Genomic DNA, 25,412 nt, shown 5'->3' on the forward strand with positions numbered 1-25,412 from the left:
CCTGGCTATACTGGGAACACCTATACACCTAGCTACATATACTGGGAACACCTATAGACCTGGCTATCTATACAGAAGACACCTATAGACCTGGCTACCTATTCTGGAGACACCTGTAGAACTGGCTACCTATACTGGGGGCACCCATTGACCTGGCTACCTATTCTGGGGACACCTATAATCCTGGCTACCTATTCTGGGGACACCTATAATCCTGGCTACCTATTCTGGGGACACCTATAGACCTGGCTACTTATACTGGGGACACCTATACTGGGAAAACCTATAGACCTGGTTACTTTCACTGATGATACCTTTTGACCTGGTTACCTATACTGGGGGCACCTATTTTCTGGGAACTGTTGTCAGATTAACTATTTTTGGGGAACTGCTGCTGCCAGATTAAGTGTATTTTGCGAAACAGCTGCCAGATGATGTGCATTTTTGGGGAACCGCTGCCAGATTGTGTATAATGGGGGAACCGCTGCTTTCAGATTATGTGTATTTTGGGGAACCACTGCTGCCAGATTACATGTATTTTGGGTGATCCGCTGCCAGATCACGCATATTTTGGGGAGCCGCTGCTAAATTATGTGTATTTGGGGAACCACTGCTGCCAGATTACATCTATTTTGGGGGAACGACTGCCATATTATCTGTATTTTGGAGGAACCTCTGCCAAGTTGCATGGATTTTTGGTGAAATGCAGTCAGATTACATGTATTTAGGGGGGAAACACTACGGCAGAGTTCAAACTTCCCTGGCAGACCTTTTACACCACTGCTAAGGTCATGTATATTTTGCCCTACCCATGACCACATTATGTTGCGTGACCACACCCATTTTTCGGCGCAGGGTTTTTTATCATTATAAAATATCTGTTGTCAGTAAATTATTATTTCTTAGCCTGTAAAAAAAGAACGTGAAAGGTGGAAAACACTGGTATGGGGGCCCCCATAATCTCCTATTGCCCGGGGCCCCCATGAGTTGTCAGTCCGCCCCTGGTAATCGCTCAACAAAAGTGCTCAGAAAAGCACTTTTCTACGCGCAAAGCACATGGAAAAGCGCTTTGAAAAGCACTCTATAAATCAGAACAAACCCTAAAACCATTTTATTATATTCCACGGTGTAGTTCAGTTTACATGTGAAAATGACTACCGTCCGTCACTAGAAAACAGCTCGGTTTGGCTGAATTACCAATACATTGCAAAGGCAGTTGGAAGCTCATTAAAGCGCTTTTTTTAAGCGCTTTATGATTGCCGATGATCTCATAATGTGCTACGCTCAAGCAAGTAAATAGAGGGGAATACTGACAATAGTTTAGTAAGGCTTTTAGTATTATTTAGTATTTATATAGTGCCAACATTTTTCGCAACGCTGTACAAAGTATATTGTCTTGTATATAGTCCCTTAGTGGAGCTCACTACCCAATAGTAGTGATAATAAGGTGACAGTGTCCACAAGAAAGGCACGCAACCATAGCTCCCAACTGTCCCTCTTTCTCATCTCAAAAAGTTGGGAGTTAAGCGCAACTATACAAACTCCATGCAGTGCACTGGCTAAAATTCATGCTGGGGACCCAGAGATGCAAAGAGTGGAAGCTATCCGCTTCAGCGCTACAGCGGAAGATAATATGAGCTGGGTATACATCCCCTGATAATCTGCCAGAATCGCCCAATATCGCACCCAACACTTCATTCGCGTGTGTGCCGACAGAAGCAGAATAGCACGATCCCTCCACACAGTCTGCCTACTAGTGCGTAACCTAAGCACGCCTAGTTCTCTGACGTCACATGACGTATAATGTCTCCGCCAGCTAGTGACGTGTAACATGTGAGCCGTGCGGCAGACAGACAGCAGCATGTAATCATGTATCACATCAGCACCCAGAAGAGACACTGGACCTTCTCCAGCGAGGAGGAGCTGCTGCGGCTCAGAGGACAGGCCAACAGCCGCTACCGGGCCCGGGTGCGAGCCGCAGTAAAGGTAAAGCCTGCTCACCAGCCTCATCTGCCAGGCAGGCACTAGGGGAAGCCTCTCATCTGCCAGACACCAGGGGAAGCCTCATCTGCTGGTGTCCTCTCACTGGTCACTGGCCAGTGTTATGCTTTAAATTGTGGTGACAAGGTGATAAAATTTAGAACGACCTTTGTTCTTTCCCTAGAAGAGAGAGAGAGAGTTGTATGGTTTTATCAGTTTCTTTTGGTAAGACCTTAATAAGAAGCAATGGATCACTTCACCAATTCTTGTACAGGTAGTCACCGACTTACGAACGCGCGACTTACAAATGCCCTGCCGATATGAATGGCGTGGACTCACAAATGCCCTGCCGATATGAATGGCGTGGACTCACAAATGCCCTGCCGATATGAATGGCGTGGACTCACAAATGCCCTGCCGATATGAATGGCGTGGACTCACAAATGCCCTGCCGATATGAATGGCATGGACTCACAAATGCCCTGCCGATATGAATGGCGTGGACTCACAAATGCCCAGCCGATATGAATGGCATGGACTCACAAATGCCCTGCCGATACGAATGGCGTGGACTCACAAATGCCCTGCCGATATGAATGGCGTGGACTCACAAATGCCCTGCCGATACGAATGGCGTGGACTCACAAATGCCCTGCCGATATGAATGGCGTGGACCCACAAATGCCCTGCCGATATGAATGGCATGGACTCACAAATGCCCTGCCGATATGAATGGCATGGACTCACAAATGCCCTGCCGATATGAATGGCATAGACCCACAAATGCCCTGCCGATATGAATGGCATGGACCCACAAATGCCCTGCCGATATGAATGGCATGGACCCACAAATGCCCTGCCGATACCAATGGCATGGACCCACAAATGCCCAGCCGATACGAATGGCATGGACTCACAAATGCCCTGCCGATACGAATGGCATGGACTCACAAATGCCCTGCCGATATGCATGGCATGGACTCACAAATGCCCAGCCGATACCAATGGCATGGACCCACAAATGCCCTGCCGATATGAATGGCATGGACTCACAAATGCCCAGCCGATACCAATGGCATGGACCCACAAATGCCCTGCCGATACGAATGGCATGGGCTCACAAATGCCCTGCCGATACGAATGGCATGGACTCACAAATGCCCTGCCGATACGAATGGCATGGACTCACAAATGCCCTGCCGATACGAATGGCATGGACTCACAAATGCCCAGACGATACGAATGGCATGGACTCACAAATGCCCAGCCGATACGAATGGCATGGACCCACAAATGCCCTGCCGATACCAATGGCATGGACCCACAAATGCCCTGCCGATACCAATGGCATGGACTCACAAATGCCCTGCCGATACCAATGGCATGGACTCACAAATGCCCTGCCGATACCAATGGCATGGACTCACAAATGCCCTGCCGATACCAATGGCATGGACTCACAAATGCCCTGCCGATACCAATGGCATGGACTCACAAATGCCCTGCCGATACGAATGGCATGGACTCACAAATGCCCTGCCGATACGAATGGCATGGACTCACAAATGCCCTGCCGATACGAATGGCATGGACTCACAAATGCCCAGCCGATACCAATGGCATGGACTCACAAATGCCCTGCCGATACGAATGGCATGGACTCACAAATGCCCTGCCGATACGAATGGCATGGACTCACAAATGCCCTGCCGATACGAATGGCATGGACTCACAAATGCCCTGCCGATACGAATGGCATGGACCCACAAATGCCCTGCCGATACGAATGGCATGGACCCACAAATGCCCTGCCGATACGAATGGCATGGACCCACAAATGCCCTGCCGATACCAATGGCATGGACTCACAAATGCCCTGCCGATACGAATGGCATGGACTCACAAATGCCCTGCCGATACGAATGGCATGGACTCACAAATGCCCTGCCGATACCAATGGCATGGACTCACAAATGCCCTGCCGATACCAATGGCATGGACTCACAAATGCCCTGCCGATACCAATGGCATGGACTCACAAATGCCCTGCCGATACCAATGGCATGGACTCACAAATGCCCTGCCGATACCAATGGCATGGACTCACAAATGCCCTGCCGATACCAATGGCATGGACTCACAAATGCCCTGCCGATACCAATGGCATGGACTCACAAATGCCCTGCCGATACCAATGGCATGGACTCACAAATGCCCTGCCGATACCAATGGCATGGACTCACAAATGCCCTGCCGATACCAATGGCATGGACTCAGTGTTTCCATTTGAACAAGCCCAAAAAATACTTTTCAAATTGGACTTGTAGTTTTTGATTTTAAAAAATTCAAAGAAAAAATGGGTTTTAAACTTGTATAAGCATGTGCAGATGTGACAGAGGGGGACACTAGGGGCACAGGGGGGGGGGGGCACATAGGAGGTACAGGGCACATTGTTCCGACTTAAGAACAGATTCAGGTTAAGAACGAACCTACAGTCCTTATCTCGTTCGTTAACTGGGGACTACCTGTATTACTTTGTAAACTGACATCACAGATACAATTTGCTATATGCAGTCTACCATGTGTCTTGAAGAGACCTGCTTTTTTTTTTCCAGAGTGTAATGTACTTTTGTTTTCGCAGCCACACCTGTGTGAGATATTTAATGTGGAGCCTCATGAGGAGTTTATCATTTGTAAATATTATGAGAAGAAGCTGGTGGATTTCTCCAATGTTTTCAAGCCTACAATGCCTAAATCAGTCCTGGTAAGTAGCAACTACATTACAAGTACAGAACAGCACTTTAAAGAGAGCTGTGGAATTGGAGCACTTTATTTAGGTACCTGTAGTCGGAAACAAAATGCTCTGACTCCTAATAAATAAAAGTTGTAATTAAAATACAAAAGTTGAATAGTCATAAACGCACGCACGCTTAGTCCAGGCATAGGCAAACTTGGCCCTCCAGCTGTTAAGGAACTACAAATCCCACAATGCATTCATTTGCCTTTATGAGTCAGTCATGACTCTGGCTGTCAGACTCCTGCAATGCATTGTGGGACTTGTAGCTGGAGGGCCAAGTTTGCCCATGCCTGGCTTAGTCCACATAAATCAGGGGCGTTTATACTTTTTATGCCTAGGGCCATATCGCCATTCTTGAGACTACTAGGGGGCTGAACTAGCAAAATTAAACATAATTTATGCTGATTGCCATTACGTTCGCTATGCCTGTGACCTTTTGTCAAATAAAACATGTCCAGGGGAGTTAACCCATATGCTGTGTGCAGTTAACTTAGTGGCAGCTGCTAATCAGTAACTGTTACTGGCGAACACGAGGAATGTAGCGCAGGAGATTTGGGCGCAGCCGGCGCCACCATAGACTTTAATAGGAATTACGGCAATAGTGGAGCACAGTGAGTAACTTTGGTGCTGTCAAAAGATGGAGCTGAAGTTACTTTTGAAACACTGTAATTCGGCCACCAGCAATAGCTGGCAGCCGAATTACATAATTACCCAACATCCACGTAGACCTGGAGGGAGAATAGTAATTAGCGCCGCCGGGACTTGTGCAGGAGCAGGGTAAGCTGTATATTGGCTGTATCCTGTGCCCAAGTCTCCCAGTGGCAATTTCCTTTGTACACGTTGCTGGCCCCTGCATGCGGCACCACAGCTATGGCCTGTAGAGAGCTTTGGGGGCCACCAGAAATGGCTCAGCGGGCCGCATATGGCCCTGGACCGGACTTTGGACATGCCTGACATGAATAAAATCAATCAAACAACATGTTATCTGTGCTGCTGCAGTAAAGCAGTTGTATTTGATTGTGACTATTTCTGATGTGTACTCAGGAATATATTTTTATATCTGTTGTAAGAAAAAAAGCTGATGTGTAATTGTGTTCCTAGTAGGGGTGGTCAATGAGATGCAGGTTTAAGAAATTGTTATATGCAAATGTATGCACTCCTTTTGTTCATGAAATCAATTAATTTGATATGTTGTTAAAGGGGAACTGAAGAGAGAGGTATATGGAGGCTGTCATGTTTACTTCCTTTTAAAGAGACTCTGTAACAAATTGTTTATCTTTATTTCTTCTATGCTATAAGTTCCTATGCCTTTTCTAATGTGGTCTGGCTTACTGCAGCTTTTCCTAATTGCACAGTAGCTGTGTTATCTCTGTTATATGATCTAATCTTCTCTCTATAGTCGGCACAGTCAGGCTGAGGCAGTCAGACTGGAATGTGCAGGGCTGCTTGTGATTAGCTAGAAGCTGTACACACCCCCTGCAGGCTCTGTGTGACTAACACACTCTGCTTAGCTGAGCCTATTAAAAGCTGGTTAGTTTGTTTGTAAACACTGCCTAAAACTGGCAATTACAAGCCAGGTTTGCAGCAGAGAATGGCAGAAACAGCACAGAGGGGACCAGGAGCACATAATGAATAGAATGGTATGCTTTTTATTGTAAGAATTTCAGAGTACAGATTCTCTTTAAGCAATACCAGTTGCCTGGCAGCCCTGCTGATTCTCTGCTTCTAATACTATTAGCCATAGCCCCTGAACAAGCATGCAGCAGATCAGGTGTTTCAGACTTTAAAGGCAGATCTGACAAGACTAGCTGCATGCTTGTTTCTGGTGTTATTTAGATACTACTGCAGAGAAATAGACCAGCAGGGCTGCCAGGCAACTGGTATTGATTAAAAGGAAATAAATATGGCAGCCCCCGTATGCCTCTTCAGTTCCCCTTTAAATTTGGGGTTGGTGTCTACAAATGAAGTTACACAGTAGGAATATACTCTACATATGCACTCCCCACAGAGCTGCAGGGAATCCACTGAGAATGTTGTGCACGTTGAACGCAGAAGTGTCATCTGTCACCCATAAACCTGGTTCAGATCGTGCATGAAGAATGTGTAATAGATGAAGAATCCCCTCATTCTTCTGCAGAGTACCTACAAATCACTTTTATGCCTGGTACACACCACACCAGATTTCGGGTCAAATCAAGAATTTCTGAAAGATCCAATCTGATTTCCAATAATTTTTCTGATCGAATTTCCGATCACTTCTGTAGAAAAAATTGATCAGAAAAACGACCAGAAATCAGATCAGACCTGTCAGAAATGCTCGTTTTGACACACAATCTGATGGGAAATTGCATGGTGATTACCAGGTATTAGATGTTCCCACGGTTAGATTGCCTAGGGCTTGTTCCTCTCTGCATCCTTTACAAATACTCTTACCAAGGACTAGTTTTGATTTCAATTTAATAGCTACTGTACATCTCTATCCTAAGTTTAGTTAAAGGCCAACTGTAACAAGAGGGATATAGAGTATGCTATATTTTGTTTTAAATATTAGTTGCCTGGCTGTCCTGCTGATCTACTGCCTCTAATACTTTTAGGCAAAGACTCTGAACAAGCATTATTGTCAGATCTGACAAGACTAGCTGCATGCTTGTTTCTGGTGTGATTCAGGCACTTTTGCAGCCAAATAGACCAGCAGTGCTGCCGGGCAACTGGTATTGTTTACAAGGAAATAAATATGGCAGCCTCCATATTTCTCTTGTTACAGTTGCCCTTTAAAGAGACACTGAAGCGAAAAAAAATATGATTATAATGAATTGGTTGTGTAGTACAGATAATTACTAGACCATTAGTAGTAAAAAAAATCTTGTCATTTTTATTTTGTTATATAGGTTTTTTTTGTTTTGTTTTTTTTTTTGTTTTTTTTTTATAACATTGCATCATTCTCTAATATTTGCAGTTTACACACTAATCAGCATTCTAAATGATTTTACAGAGCAGGCTGGTGAACTTTTGAACCCTTCTCTGCAGAGAAAAAAAAATACATTGACAGAGACTTGAGATAAGTTTCAGAAGACAGAGCTCTCTGTGACTTTGAAAGTCATGGAGCTGAGTGGCTCTTTTGAATAGATAACTGGAGTTTCATCCTGTACTGGAAACAATATTAGACGTATGTCTCTGCTCCTAATGTTTTATTTCTTAGCTGTATTACACATACAAATCATTATATCATAATTTATTTATTTTTTCCGCTTCGGTGTCTCTTTAAAATGCATCTCTGGTGTACATAAAAAAACAGAGGTAAGCTAATGCTTAAAAGTTAGTATGCCCCAACGCATTGTCTGTTTTAATAAGATTTACTGGGACCCTGAATCAGCTGGATTCCTGTGCAAAGATATGCCCCCTTGCAGAAAATGGTCCTGGCCTTTTTCTGTGTCGAATATAAAAAAGGTAGAGGCCTATTTCTACCAGGTGGCGGGGCTACACACTGGGACCCGGTTGTTATGGGGCTCCGTTGAATCTTATTATACTCACGTTGAAATTCCTAAGCTTTGGCAGTGATGAAATGCCTTTGTTACATATTTTCTATCAACAAGATTGTTATATGCAAGTTAGGGAGTCAGAATTGGTGAAATCCTAAACTGAGGATTTTTGTACTGACTCCACAGCCCTGTGTTATAAAGGTCACCTGAAGCGAGAGTGATTTTGGAGGCTGCCATTTCTATTTCTTCTTAAACCAGTTGCCTGGCTGGCTGCAGTAGTGTCTGAATCACATACTTGAAACAAGCATTCAGGTAAACTTGTTTATATGTTTGTTAACGTAATCTGCATAGTTGTTCAGGGCCTATGGCTAAAAGTATTACAGGCAGAGGTTAAGAACCGTCAGGCAACTGATATTGTTTAAAATTAAATACGTCAGCTGCCGTATCCCTCTCACTTCTGGTCTTGCCATGAACAGATCATATATACTTCCCTTTTCTGTACAAATATAACAAATTAAGCCTTTGTGTTTCACACATTTTGTATATTATTGATTCTACAATATACAGTAAATACTTTTTTTTTCCCTCTAGGGCACAGCCTGTATGTATTTCAAACGATTTTACCTGAACAATTCAGTTATGGAGCATCACCCACGAATAATAATGTAAGTTTTACAATGCAAAAATATTGTGCAGTGGATGTCTGTTTATACTGGTGTATTGTGACTTTATAGTGGCATATTATTGCAGAAGGTTGCACTGTAATAGTAAGCCTGTGCAACATTCCCAGGGACCCAATGCACTACAGTATCCCCAACACACTGCATGCAGTGGGTAACCGCATAAGGCATGCGTTAACAGGCAGTAAAGCATACTTTTCATTGACTGTATGCATAACGTGTGGTTTGCCTTCTTGTTACATTGCATTGCGTTTTTATTTTTTACAGGGAACATAACGCAGCTTTCAATGTGAATGTAGGCTTAGTGCATTAGACAAGTTTATGAATTAACCCTTTCTGAAGTTTGACACTGGACCGATCTCCCCAGCTCCTGATGTGGTGCTGTGTCCTATAAGAAGCATAATAGCTGCCGCTGCCTGAACCGCCATCAGATCTATTCCGGCATGGCATTTGGTCCCTCTGATCCAGGTTTCGGACATAGGGGTTAATTCACTAAACCGTGCTATGACAAATAGCACACCTTATCAAAGGTATCACCCCTTATCAAAGTTAACATGCCTTATCAGAGTAGCATAGCGAGCGCTACGAACCCGCAGGGGCTCAGGGCAAGGTGAGTGCCATTGCCAATTAGCAGGCATAAGTTCATAGAGCTCGCTGCGCTACTCTGATAAGGCGTGCTAACGTTGATCAGGTGTGATATCTTTGATAAGGTGTGCTATTTGTCATAGCACGGTTTTGTGAATCGTCCCCCTAGTCTGACACCTTGATCCCTTGCGGGACCACGCTGCATCATATAATATGCACATGTAGCTTTTCTACTGGTATGTGCTCTACAATGCAGCTCTATGCTCATTCTCATAGAGATACATTGGGCATGTTACACTGTTAGCAGCTCTTCTTAAATGAAAGGTGCAGTGTTTTATATGGATGGCCACTCACAAAGGGTTTACATATAATATAAATATTACAAGGGCGCATTTGGGCTACCCCTGCCTGGCTACCCCTGCCTGTGCTGATCACTTCCACATATCCTCATGTCGGATAAAAATAAAACAAAAATGAGAAAGTACACATCTTTTTCCTATGTTGCACTCTGATCTTTGAAGGCTTTTGTATAAAGGTGGCCATATATCTAGCAACAATAGGCAGATTCGACCAAGAGACAAATCTCTATCTTTGATCAAACCTGATTAGAGAGAGATCTGTTGGCTGCCCATACACCACAGGCATATTCCCGATCAATCCCAGCATGGAATCTCTCGGGCCGGCCGAGCTTGTTGCATCCACTACCTCGCCACTGTTCCCCTAATGTATAAATGTGTGTGCATTTATGCATTAACTGTCCTGTGTCGTGGTGCCCATCCATCTTCTGAAGCCGCTGCGCTCTCATAGACGCGCGTGGAGTGTGACGTTACACACCAGCGGTGTGTATGGGGTTACCAGAAGAACGGCGGATGCAGAAGACAGACGGGCACCTCGACACAGGACACATAATGTACAAATGCACACTCATTTACATCACAGCCTCCTTAGAAGCGTGTTGTCGCGTGAAACGTCCGTAAGGCTATCTGTACCCAGCACCCACCTATACTGCACCACTCCGGATACACTGGTATGTCAGCCTTTTACTGTATGTAATGGACTTCATGTACGCTTCACCCTGGAATAAAAGCAAAGCTTAGCAGTGCTGATTCTCTTCCTCTCTGTATTGCACAGCACACACATTCATACATTAGGGGAACAGCACAGGGGTTCTGTCACTTCCGTCACTCATCCCGAGCCAGTCGGCCCGACATCTTGCAGCATGTCCCACTGATATATGCACCTATTTCAGCCCGAATTGGACGCATTGTCTATCGGGAATGTACTTGGTGGCACCAAATTTTATCCGATTATTCTAAATCGGCTGCCTAGTCGCCTGATGTATGGCTTCATTAACTGTTGAAATAGCCTACAATCTCTGATTTACTTACTGCATACTAATACTTTCTTACAAAATGCTGTATGTTTTGTGCTCTAACTTTAGGCTGACTTGTGCTTTCCTGGCTTGTAAAGTGGATGAATTCAATGTGTCCAGTGTGCAGTTTGTTGGTAATCTACCAGACAGTCCTGCAGCTCAGGAGAAGATTCTGGAACAGATCCTGGAATATGAACTCCTGCTAATCCAGCAGCTGAACTTCCATCTGATTGTGCACAACCCTTATCGACCATTTGAAGGATACTTGATTGATTTAAAGGTGCTGAAACTCCTGGGTTTGGTTCCTTGCACATCTGATTCACATTGAAAATCGCTGCAAAATCACTGCTCTGGTGCCACAATTTTATTTGTAATTCTCTTTCAGGGAGCGATTCTGAACAAGAATTGCAAACACGGCAACATTTTGCCACAATTTTCAGTATGAAACGGACTGGTTTTCACATTGTGTTACTTTCAGCTATTTCTGCCTACTGGTATATCTCCGCTCTCTACTAGGCTGTTATGCTGGAGCTGTGTCTGATCACAGTATTATATTATGCTACTCCATATTTAAGTCCACATATCTCAGCAGTCAACCAGCGGGTCTGGAGAGCTGAAATTTGGCACAAAGGTAGTTTGGGGGTTCCCTCCCTACCCTCAAATATCATCATTATGCAGATCAGGAAGGAGCTGCTGTGTTATCTCTTTACCCCCAAGACTGTGCATCCAAGGCTGAATTTTAAAGGAAACCAGAGCTGTCGCATAACAAAGATTTGAAACTCACCCGCAGCTTCCTCCAGCAGCATACGCTCGTTTTAGTCCCACCCTGTGCTCCCGCGGTCTGCTGTTCAGCCGCGATCAGCCATGGTACAGCTCAGTCGGGTCCAGACTGGGTGTACTGTGCATGTATGGGAGGTCCGTGCACGCGTAGAAGACCCAGACTGGGCCCAACTGAGCCTGTTACCGGGGCTGATCGCAGCTGAATAGCGGACGGTGTGGGACTCAGATGAGCTTATGCTGCGGGTAAGTATCAAATCTTTGTGACAGCTCTGGTACACTTTAATTAGTCTTAGGACTAATGTCATGGAGTATGAGTATTTTCATTAGCTGCGGGACTTTTTCCCCTGTGAGAACTGCGTTTTCTCTGACAAACCTGCCATCAGCTTCATTCCGGTGGTGAGTTTGTTTCCACCTCACAGTTCCTTTATAATAGAAAGTGTGTACCAAGGAAACTTCCCAAACCATACAGGTTGGAGTTCATCAAAGAGGCCTGTGGCTGCACTGTGGTATGCTGCCCAATCTGATCATGCGATATAGGCAATGTTGCACATTCTAATCCCGTCACAATAGACTGATTGCTCACTTTTTCAGACACGTTATCCAATGCTAGAAAATCCAGAGACCTTGCGGAAAACGGCGGATGATTTCCTGACTCGAGCCTCCCTGACTGACGCCGGCCTGATGTTCACACCATCAGTGATGGCTCTCACTGCTGTCCTCTCTAGTGCATCAAGAGCAGGGCTTAACATGGAGAGGTATGTTGCCTTGTATCATTATGACAGGGTCACCGTTACGGCTTTCATAGTCTATCATTCTGACACTGAAATTTAAAGCGTACCTGAGGCAATGAGAAAAAAATATACATAGATGAAAGAATAGTGATGTCTTCAAGAGACAACATTCTGTTTAAAGGAAACCTGAGACCACAGAGAAAAAAAATATACATACCTGAGGCTCTCCGTCCTCCCAGGCTGCCTGGATCCTCTGCTAGGCGGTCCACCAAATTAGCCAGTTGGATAGTAGTACCAGGGTTGTTATCACGAGTGATTACCCGTGATTCAAATGAGGCTTAATTAGCGCAGGGGTGCGGCGGAGATACAAGGAATTATTTACCCATAATTCCGCCATCCGCCCTGCCTTACAAACAGCTTGCACGCGTCCTATTGGTCGCGTTGCAAGCCTCACCACAGCACACTTCCTCCTTCAAGCCGGAAGGAGGAAGTGCGCCGGCGTGGACCAATGGGACGCATGCAAGCTGTTTGGAATTAAGTGCGGACGGCGGAATTATGGGTAAATAAACCCTTGTATCCTCGCCGCACACTTGCGCCAATTAAGCCTCATTTGAATCACGGGTAATTACTCATGAGAGCAACCGTGAATAGTACAGCACAGGTGCAGAACGCTCCTGGCGAAGGGCATGCACAGTCTCCCTTCCCACTCCCCCCCGCCCAAACGACTGGAGAAATTACTGTCCTGCCTAGCAGTGGATCCTCTCGGTGTGGGAAGATGGCAAGGTGCTGATCAGCCTGAAGGGGCTGGAGGAAGCCTCAGGTATGTATAATTTTTTCCCACCCTGCAAATGAAAATTGCATTGAAGTGTGAAATAGCCCATTGACTTACATTAGTTTAAATGTGAATTTTCATGTGGGGAGAGGCATGCGAAAAACAAGTATAAATGACAGAAAGGTGAGATGACTACATTAACCATGTTATTTAGATAGTGGCAGAGAGGATATTAAGTGAAAGTTTACTTCAGGCTGGTTTTTAACAAAGCTCTCTCTTTGTCTTTTTTTTTACAAATACAGGGAGTGCAGAATTATTAGGCAAATGAGTATTTTGACCACATCATCCTCTTTATGCATGTGGTCTTACTCCAAGCTGTATAGGCTCGAAAGCCTACTACCAATTAAGCATATTAGGTGATGTGCATCTCTGTAATGAGAAGGGGTGTGGTCTAATGACATCACCACCCTATATCAGGTGTGCATAATTATTAGGCAACTTCCTTTCCTTTGGCAAAATGGGTCAAAAGAAGGACTTGACAGGCTCAGAAAAGTCAAAAATAGTGAGATATCTTGCAGAGGGATGCAGCACTCTTAAAATTGCAAAGCTTCTGAAGCGTGATCATCGAACAATCAAGCGTTTCATTCAAAATAGTCAACAGGGTCGCAAGAAGCGTGTGGAAAAACCAAGGTGCAAAATAACTGCCCATGAACTGAGAAAAGTCAAGCGTGTAGCTGCCAAGATGCCACTTGCCACCAGTTTGGCCGTATTTCAGAGCTGCAACATCACTGGAGTGCCCAAAAGCACAAGGTGTGCAATACTCAGAGACATGGCCAAGGTAAGAAAAAGCTGAAAGATGACCACCACTGAACAACACACACAAGCTAAAACGTCAAGACTGGGCCAAGAAATATCTCAAGACTGATTTTTCTAAGGCTTTATGGACTGATGAAATGAGTGAGTCTTGATGGGCCAGATGGATGGGCCCATGGCTGGATTGGTAAAGGGCAGAGAGCTCCAGTCCGACTCAGACGCCAGCAAGGTGGAGGTGGAGTACTGGTTTGGGCTGTTATCATCAAAGATGAGCTTGTGGGGCCTTTTCGGGTTGAGGATGGAGTCCAGCTCAACTCCCAGTCCTTCTGATAGTTTCTGGAAGACACCTTCTTCAAGCAGTGGTACAGGAAGAAGTCTGCATCCTTTAAGAAAAACATGATTTTCATGCAGGACAATGCTCCATCACATGCGTCCAAGTGCTCCACAGCGTGGCTGGCAAGAAAGGGTATAAATGAAGACAAACTAATGACATGGCCTCCTTGTTCACCAGATCTGAACCCCATTGAGAACCTGTGGTACATCATAAAATGTGAGATTTACAAGGAGGGAAAACAGTACACCTCTCTGAACAGTGTCTGGGAGGCTGTGGTTGCTGCTGCACGCAATGTTGATGGTGAACAGATCAAAACACTGACAGTCCTTGCAAAGAAAGGTGGCTATATTGGTCACTGATTTGTTTTTGAATGTCAGAAATGTATATTTGTGAATGTTGAGATGTTATATTGGTTTCACTGGTAAAAATAAATAATTGAAATGGGTATATATTTGTTTTTTGTTAAGTTGCCTAATAATTATGCACAGTAATAGTCACCTACACACACAGATATCCCCCTAAAATAGCTAAAACTAAAAACAAACTAAAAACTACTTTCAAAAATATTCAGCTTTGATATTAATGAGTTTTTTGGGTTCATTGAGAACATGGTTGTTGTTCAATAATAAAATTATTCCTCAAAAATACAACTTGCCTAATAATTTTGCACTCCCTGTAGGTAATTGGCTTATGTTTTTCAATCCAACATACTAGCAAAAACTTTTTATTTTTGATTTGTAGTTATTTGTTGGAGTGTCTCTCTCTAAAAGACGATCGAGAAGCGATGACACGATTACTGGATGCAATGAAACGTATGTGCAATCTTCTTTTTCCCTTATACAGTCCTGCAATTTGTTCTGCTCATATTGGTAATGTAGTTTAGCTGGAGAAATAGGTTTTGGCTTTTTGTTGTACTGTACAGAGGGGGTTGAATCTTTAAGGGAATTGACATTCTGTATATGAGGGGACTGCAGTTAATTACAGATGCATGCTTCTTACACCATTTCAAACTGTATGAGGATGTCCCATAAATGGTCACCATGTCCTCAAGACACTTCTAAGAATGTTTAACAATTTCTCATATAGGTCTGAAGATACTGGTGTCGAAATATGAGCCTCCCAGGCCTGAAGATGTTGCTGTGATAGAGAAGAAGCTGGAGAAATGCCACAGCAGTGAAGTTTCCTCTGTAGTTAATGTGTGAGTAGTAGGGAATGGCTACATAAATGTACTACTGGGTAGGCCTGAACGATTCAATTCGATTTCCTTCAAATCAAGCTTTGTTCCGTGTCTGTGCCTGTTTGTTCCCCCTCTGTGCCTCTCTGTCCCTCTTTGTGCACCCTCTGTTTCTCCCTTTGTCTCTCTCTTTGCCCCCTTCTGTGTCTCTCTCTGCGCCCCCTCTCTCTCGCCTCTGTGCCTCTCTGTCCCTCTTTGTGCACCCTCTTTCTCCCTTTGTCTCTCTCTGTGCCCCCTTCTGTGTCTCTCTCTGCGCCCCCTCTCTCTCGCCTCTGTGCCCACTCTGTGATTCTCTGTGCCCCCTTTGTCCCCCAAGTTTGAAGTAGTGCTGGACATACCTTCCAGCACGAGTCCAGCGATTTGTGTCTATCCACTTCACCTCCTGCAGGCTCTAATTCATGGCATACTCATGCGACATTCAGGAACTATGAAGTATGTCGTGCACAAGAGCTGGCAGATGGCGAGAGAGGGCGGACAGCGTTTGGATTTGTGCGGAAGGTATGGCCAACACGGCCGATGCTGCGGGCCACACGCGCCGGGACTTGGTGGAAGTTTGAAGCCGCTTCTTCAAACTTTTCCCATGCAGAAATGACGTCATCGCGAAAATCGCCGCTTTGATTATTCCGAAATTATGATCTTGGTGATATTTCGGTTTTAAATGCCATTTTATCGTTCAGGCCTACTATTGGGTTAGAAACAAGGAATATGGTTAACATGGATTCAGTGTTTATACATCTATATGTGTAAGATAAATTTATTTTTACCAGCATATCCAATCACTTCATGCCCAGTAAAGCCAGTTGCATGTGGTCCGTTTTTAATCATGGAGGGAATCTGAAGACCTCAACAACTTTTATGTCTTCAGAATCATCCCTGTTAAAATAGCTGTTTATAAGTCATGGCCATTCGATCAACAGAAAAATATTATTCTAATCACTGAACAATCTGATAAATTGTGAGCTGATTATTTGTTGATCAGAATGGCGTGCACCAGGCCTTAGTGCAGCCTTCTTACCTCAACAGCTCCCACAGATCCGTTGCATAGTGACAAGTGTGAACGGCTCCGATTTGATAAAATAGGAGGCGTTCACTGTTTTGCAAGAACGGTCAAAAAAAAATGGCAGTTCTCAGCTCAAGTGGGAACACCGCCTTAGTGAAAACTCCCCCCCCCCCCCCCCCCCAAAATGCAGTAGCCACAGAAAATGGTTTTGTATCAAAATGTGATACAGTAAAGGCATACTAAGACTCTATTTATTTCTTTTTAGGAGGAAGCGAAAAGGTTATGAAGATGATGATTATATATCCAAAAAGCCAAAAACAGAAGAGGTTTGCACACATTTTAATTTTGTCAAATGTAAAAAAAAAAAAGTCAATTGGTACCAGACAGTTAAAGGTAGATGATTCCACTACTTTGTTAAATGTTCCACCTTTACATGATGGAAAACATGTAAGTCCGTGCTGTCCAACTTCATGGAGTGTTGGAGAGCCAGCTCTAATAAAATAACTTCTCGCGGTACCAGTAGTGGGATACCCATACAAAGCAAAGACCGATATACAATTTTTATTTTTTTTTGTGTTTTTGCTCACCCGCTTTGTTTCCCTTACAAAGACACATGTATGTGGCAATGTTTCCCCCAAATCACACAGTTGTGGAAGTTTCCTCAGAAAATACACAATTAGGCAGCGGTTGGGCTAAAAATGCAAATAACTTGGTAGAGTTTCACCACAAAAAAAACAAAGGCATTGTTTCCACCCTAAAAAACCACCTCATTTGGAAGTGTTTCATATACCAATTGGGAGAATGGTTTTGGAATATGTAGTCCCCATTTGTTAAAAGAACCAGATGCAATTGCTGAATGACAAAGGTGTTATGAACTGCCCACACCATACCATTAAAGTTTAATGTTTTAAAGTTCAGTACAGATAATCTTCTACTTACAACTTGCATTAAATTTGTTATTACAGTTTTAAAATATGTGGCGTTCTTGGCTCTCAGCCAAAAAGGTTCCTGACCCGTGGTATAAACTGTTATACTGTCAAAACAGATCAAAGAAAAAAGTGTAGGGTTTGAAGGCCTGGTACCAGTCAGTTAGGTGCATATAAAACATAAATTTTAGTATAGCAGATAAAAGGCCAGGCATGTTAACCACTATGTAATTACAGTTTCAGGATCTTCATGAACATCTACTTGCAATTATATGCCTCTGAGGAAGTAGCAGAATAGCTACGAAACGTGTTAGGCTGCATATTGTATAATTTTGATGTATTGTAATTACATTAGTTACATTTTATATTTACCTGATTGGCTTGTACTAGGCCTTCAAACCCTACACTTTTTTCATTGATCTGTTTTGCTAAATATTTTTCATATTAGTGGTGGCCTTTATCTCATTTTATGACAGTATTATACTTTATTTATACTGTTGCAATGTATCCTAACATTCTTGTGTGTATAACGCTTGACTTGCCATACTCAGATCCAACTTACAAACAACCTCCTGAAACGGAACCTGTTTGTTAGTGGGGGACTGCCTGTACTCCCCACACATCTCACCACTCCATGTTTACATAGGTGGGCCTTTCCCCCCCTCTCCCCTCCTCCATTGTCAGCACTATGTATGTCTGATTAGCAAGGCAGGTGAACTTACTACTTGTGATTCAGTCAGTGGGATCCTCCTCTCACACATGGCCATTTTAAAATAAACCAATCATAAAAGAATCATGGAAGCTGTAATTGCAGATCCTACATTGAAAATACTAGTTGTCTGACAGTAATAATAGTCCTCCACCTATGTTTCTCGTACAGAATGTAAAATCACACAAAATTATAAATGGAGCACACATTTCCATGTGTCTTCTGCAGCTTGGATCACTCTGATCGAATTGTATAGGAATTCATATTCTTTAAAATGTCCAATGGATTAACTATCGATTTTGGCCAAAAATGATACAAAGTATCTATCAGGCAGGATTAATATTCTGGATGGAAATTGTAGGTTGATCGGGGAGAGGAGGTAGATGGAGGCCTGAAACCCAGCTAGCAGTACATTACTAAGCGGTTACTAAGCAGTTGTGATTTGAAAAGCTCTTGCTAATGTAGTGCTATGGGTTTGATCCCACTTGAGTGTCTTTTTTTTATTTACTTTTTTAAATCCCCCATAGCATTGCATTAGTGAGAGCTTTTTCAAATCACTAACGCTTAGAAAAGACTGCTAGTGGGTTTTAGCCCAAACAGACTATAGTGCTGCATCTATCAGTGCAGCCCTGTGCTTCGATGGACTTTGCAATAGATTCCCTGATGAAATTGAGTGAAAATCCATGCTGCTGTGTGTGGTAGAAATCTATGCTTCAAGTAAAAAAAAACAGTGGAGGGCACATTCATTGCTATTTAAATTTTATTCAAATGAAAAACACGACAATAAAACAAAAGATGAGGGAGGTCTCTGTTCCGCCTTACAGCAGGGATGTCCAAAATCTGGCCTGGGGGCCAAATGCTGCCTGCCGAGCCATTTCTGGTGGCCCCCAAAGCTCTCTACAGTTTAACGTGAAGGTTAAAAATCTACTCGGCAGAACTGAAAAGGCTTGGTGTTTCTTTAACAGTTTCACAGCATCAGAACTTTGTTTTTCTTACCAAAGCATCATTTTTAGCTGCATTTTTAGGTAAGCTCCACCCATTTTCCCTGATGCTGTGCAGAGCGTGATGGGATTTCCTATGTTGTTCACATTGCCTAGCAACTGGGAGAGGTGCTCAGGACTAGAGATGGCCCAGCCTTGGAGAACTCATGGAGAAGCACATGATCAGTTTGATCAGCTGATAGATTTGTAAGCCTCTGATTTGCTGCTCATGATCATGTGTTAAACCAGGAAGTCATCTCAGCAAATCAGAGGCTTACAAATCTATCAGCTGATCAAACTGATCATGTGCTGCTCCATGAGTTCTCCAAGGCTGGGCCATCTCTACTCAGGACATTTGGAATTGTGTATCCTGCTCCCTGTCACCTCCTTTCAACCAAAAAGATGGCTGCCATCATGAAATCAAACATTTGCCTGTTTTTTTTAAAACAGGGTGGGTAAGATATATTTCCTATCTATTTTAATTAACATAACTAATGTAACTTAATGACAGTATGTTTGTTTAGGCTGAAGTTCTTCTTTAACTGAACCTAAAACAAAAAAACAGATAATCTCCTATGGAGAGGGAAGGCTCTGGGTCCTATAGAGCCTAACCACTCCTCTCATGGTTCCCTTGTTACAGCGCTGTCACCAAACAGAAAAACAGCAACAGAGATTTTGTCGCCACCGTAGGCCTTAATAGGAGTTACAGCTACAGTGGCACTCAGATAGTACTGTCTGAGCGCTGTCAAAAGACTGAGCCCAAATGACTTAAACAGCATAATTTAGCCACCAGCAATAGGCAACTAAATTACGTCTTACCCCCTGAGCCCATGGCGACATGGAGGTTTCCCCTGTGCCCAAATTTCCCGGTGGCTTTATTATATGTACACGCCTGGCTTGCCATGGTCCATGGGGTTGCAAAAGGTCGGACTCAGTTGAATAGTGACTGCTTATGGCCAGCTTTAGCCAAAGGCGATGTTCAGTGTCTGTTGCGTTCCCTATAGTGTGTGTGTGTGTGTGTGTGTGTGTGTGTGTGTGTGTGTGTGTGTGTGTGTGTGTATATTCTATTCCCTCGCTATAATAGTAGTATATTGATAATATTACTATCAGCTTTTCTGAGCACCACAATTTTCAGGTGCCCTTTTTTGATGTACACACCATCATACACACTTGCACCAGTATGTTACAGTAGCATAATAAAGCTTGTTAAAATACTAAAAATGTATCGATGATTTGAAATTAATGGTGGTGGGTTTTGGTTTTTTTTGTTTTTTGTTTTGTTTTTGCTGTTAATCTTGAAAATTTTAAACTAACTTTTTTTTCTTTTCAGGAGGACTGGAGTGATGATGATTTGGTGGATTCTTTATAGTGAGAGTATTCTTTGCCCTGCGCTGCTATAATTTTGTACATAATGTATATTTTCTATATGGTTTCTGGTAGTCAGTCCTTTAATTGGGTAATTATTTGCTTAAATTTTTTTTTTATATTGTGAAAAACGACCTTAAAATAAAATTTTACAATTCATTTCTGTAGCTTGTTGTTGAGTATGGAGAAATTTCAATATGATTGAGCTCTAGCATACTTCAGTGAAGGTGTCATTGAGCAGAGGCAATGAAACAGTAAAAACTGGGGTAAAATTGGTCTGTGATCTTTCATCTTCCAAAGACTATGGTCTGAGGTGTGTGTGCACCTTGAGTCCCCCAGTGGCGGCTCCAGCTTCAGATTTTTGGGGGGGCTCAAAGGGGGCACGAGGGCCGGCAGGCCGGGCTCGGGGGGGGGGGGGGGGGAGGGGGGAATTTAAATTGGGCGTGGTCATGTCATGTGGGCGGGGCTAACTGTAATGTAGTTGTACCAGCTAACGTAGTTACATGGAAAAAAAAAATGAAGTAAACGCACATAATGACAGGTAGCCTTTCACCAGTAAATGCACATAAGAATCAGCAGTTAATGCACGTAATGACAGACTGCGTTTCTGCAGTAAATGCACATAAGAGCCTGCTTTTCACCAGTTAATGCATGTAATGACAGACAGTTTCCCCATTAAATGCACATAAGAGACAGCTTTTCACCAGTTAATTCACATAATGATAGACTGCGTTTCCGCAGTAAATGCACATAAGGGACAGCTTTTCACCAGTTAATGCACATAATGACAGACTGCGTTTCCGCAGTAAATGCACATAAGGGACAACTTTTCACCAGTTCATGCACATAATGACTGACAGCATTTCCCCAGTAAATGCACATAAGAGACAGCTTTTCACCAGTTAATGCACATGACAGACAGCCTTTCACCAGTTAATGCCCATAAGAGACAGCTTTTCACCAGTAAATGCACATAAGAGACAGCTTTTCACCAGTAAATGCACGTAATGACAGACAGCGTTTCTGCAGTAAATGCACATAAGAGACAGCTTTTCACCAGTAAATGCACGTGACAGACAGCATTTCCCCAGTAAATGCATGTAATGAGAGACAGCTTTTCACCAGTTCATGCACATAATGACAGACAGCATTTCCCCAGTAAATGCACATAAGAGACAGCTTTTCACCAGTTAATGCACATGACAGACAGCCTTTCACCAGTTAATGCCCATAAGAGACAGCTTTTCACCAGTAAATGCACGTAATGACAAACAGCGTTTCTGCAGTAAATGCACATAAGAGACAGCTTTTCACCAGTAAATGCACGTGACAGACAGCATTTCCCCAGTAAATGCATGTAATGAGAGACAGCATTTCACCAGTTAATGCACATAATGACCGACAGCCAGTGTCACCAGGTGTATAGATGTCCCCAGTATATGTAGTCAGGCTAGTGATGGTGGACTGGGGGCCCCAGGGCACCTCAGGCCTGGCTAGTGGTGGGCTGGAGGCCTCAGGCCTGGCTGGTGGTGGTGGGCTGGGACCCCCAGGGCAGCTCAGGCCTAGCTGGTGGTGGGCTGAAGGCCTCAGGCCTTGGTGGTGGTGGTAGGTTGGGGGCCCCAGGGCAGCTAAGGCATGGCTGGTGGTGGGCTGGGGGCCGCAGCACAGCTCAGGCCTGGGTGGTGGGTGTTCTGAGGCCCCCCAGGGGGGTGCTCAGAGTCAGGCCTGGTGGTTGGTGGTGGTGCCTGCTGAGCTGCCCTAGGCCTGGGTGGCTGCCTGGTGCACAGTTGCAAAAAAACAATTTAGCAGTTGGCTGGCTGGAGTAAACAGGACAGGACACCCTGACCCACCACACCCACCTTGTCGGAGTTTCGACTCCTGAGTCCTGCTGGCTGTCTAGCTGACTGACTGGCTCGGCTCCAGAGTCCAGCCTTCAGTCCTGTGCGCTGTCCGTGGGTGCCTGGGTCACTCACTGCCACTGGATGTGACTGAGTGTTACTGACTAGAAGTCAGTGACTCTGCACCCAGTAGGTGGTAAGGTGCCCCCCCCAGTACAGGTAGTAGGGTGTCCCCAGGTGGTGGTTGGGTGGGTAGGTAGGTAGCAGTGTGTGGGGTTTAGGTAGGTGTGTAGCAGTGTATTAGGTAGGTAGATAGCACTGTGTGGGTAGGTAGGTAGCAGTTTTTTTTTTTTAGGTAGGTAGATAGCAATGTGTGGGTTAAAGTAGATAAGTAGGAGCTTGTGGGGTTTTAGGTAGGCAGGTAGGTAAGTGTGCGGATAGGTAGGTAGCAGTGTTTGGGTGGGTGGTTATTTGGGTAGCTAGGTAAAGTTTAGGTAGCAGTGGGTGGTTAGGTAGGTTGGTAAGGTTTAGGTAGGTAGGCAGGCAGCAGTGGGTGGTTTCTGGTAGGTAGAGAGGATAGGTAGGTAGCAGTAAGTGGTTATGTAGGTAGCAGTAAGTGGTTATGTAGGTAGGTAGTGTTTCTCTCCCCCCTCCTCCTCCTCCTCCCATCAGACCTGCAGATCAGCGCGGCGAGCAGGGACAGAGACCTCAGATCAGCGTGGGACCCGGCTGACAGAGCGGCACACAGTGAGCAGCCGCGCGAGTCAGTTCATATGCAGGAGGTGACGAGTGACGTCACTTCCGCATATGACGTAGTCGGGTCCCACGCTGTCTGTAGTTCTGTTTGTTCCGCTCGCCGCGCTGATCTGCAGGTCTGATGAGAGGGAGGGGAACATGGGGGGCAGGCGGCAGCCCAACCCGAGCACCCTGCAGGGGTTGAGGCCACAGGCGAGCCAAGCAAAGCGGCAGGGGCAGCAGCGACTGGGGGGGCTTTCATAGGGGCTTACAGTTTGTCAGCTGGGGCTTCAGCCCCGGCAAGCCCCAGTGTAGCGCCGCCCCTGGAGTCCCCCCGCAGAAAAATCTACGGCCTCTTATCAGAGGCTGCTGTCTTTCTGCAGAAAAAAGTTTCCTCTCCTAATGCTTCCTGGAGGCGAGATCGTTCACTTACAGGACTTTTTGACTGTGGCCATCTTGTGACCAAATAGTAAAACTACACCCACATACTTTTTTTTTTTTTTTTTTTTTATTAAATACATTAAATTACATTTAAAATTAGCTGTTTACCTCCCAAACCAAAAATTACCCAAATGTAATTTTTTTATTTATAAAAAATGTTAATCAAAAAGAACAAAAACCTAAATGGTTACCAAAGGGTCTGAACTTTTTGAATATGCATGTCAAGAGAGTATATTAATATGTTTTAAATTATAAGCTTGTAAATAGTGATGGACGCAAATTGAAAAAATGCACCTTTATTTCCAAATAAAATATCGGCGCCATAAATTGTGATAGGGACATAATTCAAACGGTGTAATAACTGGGACAAATGGGCAAATAAAATACATAGGTTTTAATTACGGTAGCATGTATTAATTTCAAACTATAATGGCCAAAATCTGAGAAATAATGAATTTTTAATCTTCCTGTTAAAATGGATTTAGAATAAAATTCTTAGCAAAATGTACCACCCAAAGAAAGCCTAATTAGTGGCGGAAAAAACAAGCTATAGATCATTTTATTGTGATTAGTGATAGTTATTGGCGAATGAATGGGAGGTGAAAGTTGCTCAGATGCATAAGGTGAACAACACTGTAGGCTGAAGTGGTTAAAGGGCCAGAGACCGCTGGTACCAAAGTGGTTAACATGTGATGTGGCTTTTCAGAAACCTTGGGGTGTGAGTGAAAAATTGAATGGCAATGTAATCTTGATGGTGTTAAAGGAGCCTCAGCTTTGTTTGTGATCTGATATGACACAGGTGAGAGTATCAGAATGTCACCACTTAAGGTGGCCATAGATCTATCGAGGTAGCAGTTGATCAATTATCCGATTTGATAATTATCGAATTGGATGAAAATCAGTGCTGCCAAGAGCATGCATGATTGACTATGCGGCCAATTTCGGGCCGAATTGGTGGCATGTAGCGATAAGACCTGCTGCAAGATGTCGGCCCGTCGTGGCTGATTAGGCACGTGGCAGTAGCGGGGAGTGATATCAGGATGAGTGATGAAACTCCCAGGGCTGTCCCCTATAAAGTCAAATGTCCCACCTCCCCCGGTGCACTATACTTATCCTGTCCGTGTCCACCGCTGGCTCCATCTTCCATCCATACACATGCCCCACGTGGTTGCCGGCGTACACCAGGGCGTGTGTGATGTCACAAGCGTGCCCACGTTATTCTGGCAAACAAGTGGTGCGTGTGTATGGACTGGAGATGGAGCCAGCGGCAGACACTGACAGATAAAGCATAGTGCACTGGGGGGGGGTTCACACATTTGACATTATGGGGGACAGCGTCAGGCCGGCCAGGCGGTGGAAGCGGCTTCACAAGGCTGATTTGTGATCAATTTAAGTATGAAATTGATCGGGAATTGGCCTGTGGTGAATGGACAGCCAACGGATTTCTCTCTCTCTCTAATCAGATTAGATTGGAGAGAGATTTGTCTCGGTTGAAACTGCCTCATCGCTAGATGTATGGTTACCTCTACTTTTTAGGTCTTCTTTTTTCGATTCCAAGTAGCTCCCTCTTCCATGTCCAATTCCCTTTTTGGCAGCAGCTCCCTTGTCATGGCCTATGTGGCTTTACAGAAATGTTGGTCCCAATTACCAAACCACATCATCATAATACTTTTTCTAGCTTTTAGTAGAAACATACAGTAATCTTCTGTCTTTTTCACTTGAAACGAAAAAAAAAAGTTTCCATGTGTGGTTTAGCACAACATAGGGAGGTCCAGTGCTGGATTAGATGGCTACATGGCAGAAGTTGCCAAGAATACCCAGCAGTATGATCTCAGCATGTTTTAAAGATCTATTGGGTGAG

The 25,412-nt window shown here is 44.2% G+C and overlaps 1 protein-coding gene across 1 annotated transcript; it reads left to right on the top strand.

Annotated features, from left to right (window-relative positions):
* Nucleotides 1-1,810: 1,810 nt before the first annotated feature.
* On the top strand, nt 1,811-20,696 carry CCNH (cyclin H). The gene is made up of 9 exons (XM_068271694.1): nt 1,811-1,986; nt 4,622-4,744; nt 8,848-8,921; nt 10,963-11,173; nt 12,265-12,428; nt 15,065-15,135; nt 15,410-15,521; nt 16,823-16,883; nt 20,503-20,696. The coding sequence occupies exons 1-9, from the start codon at nt 1,870-1,872 to the stop codon at nt 20,539-20,541; spliced, it is 972 nt and encodes a 323-aa protein (XP_068127795.1). The 5' UTR covers nt 1,811-1,869; the 3' UTR covers nt 20,542-20,696.
* Nucleotides 20,697-25,412: the final 4,716 nt, after the last annotated feature.

This window comes from Hyperolius riggenbachi, chromosome 1, assembly GCF_040937935.1.
Source record: "Hyperolius riggenbachi isolate aHypRig1 chromosome 1, aHypRig1.pri, whole genome shotgun sequence".
Classification (NCBI taxonomy): Eukaryota; Metazoa; Chordata; class Amphibia; order Anura; family Hyperoliidae; genus Hyperolius; species Hyperolius riggenbachi.

Coding starts and splice junctions, on each gene's coding strand:
- CCNH (XM_068271694.1), top strand. CDS start 1,870: ATGTATCACATCAGCACCCAGAAGAGACACTGGACCTTCTCCAGCGAG. Junction 8,922..10,962: donor CATCACCCACGAATAATAAT/GTAAGTTTTACA, acceptor CTCTAACTTTAG/GCTGACTTGTGCTTTCCTGG. Junction 12,429..15,064: donor GCAGGGCTTAACATGGAGAG/GTATGTTGCCTT, acceptor TTTGATTTGTAG/TTATTTGTTGGAGTGTCTCT.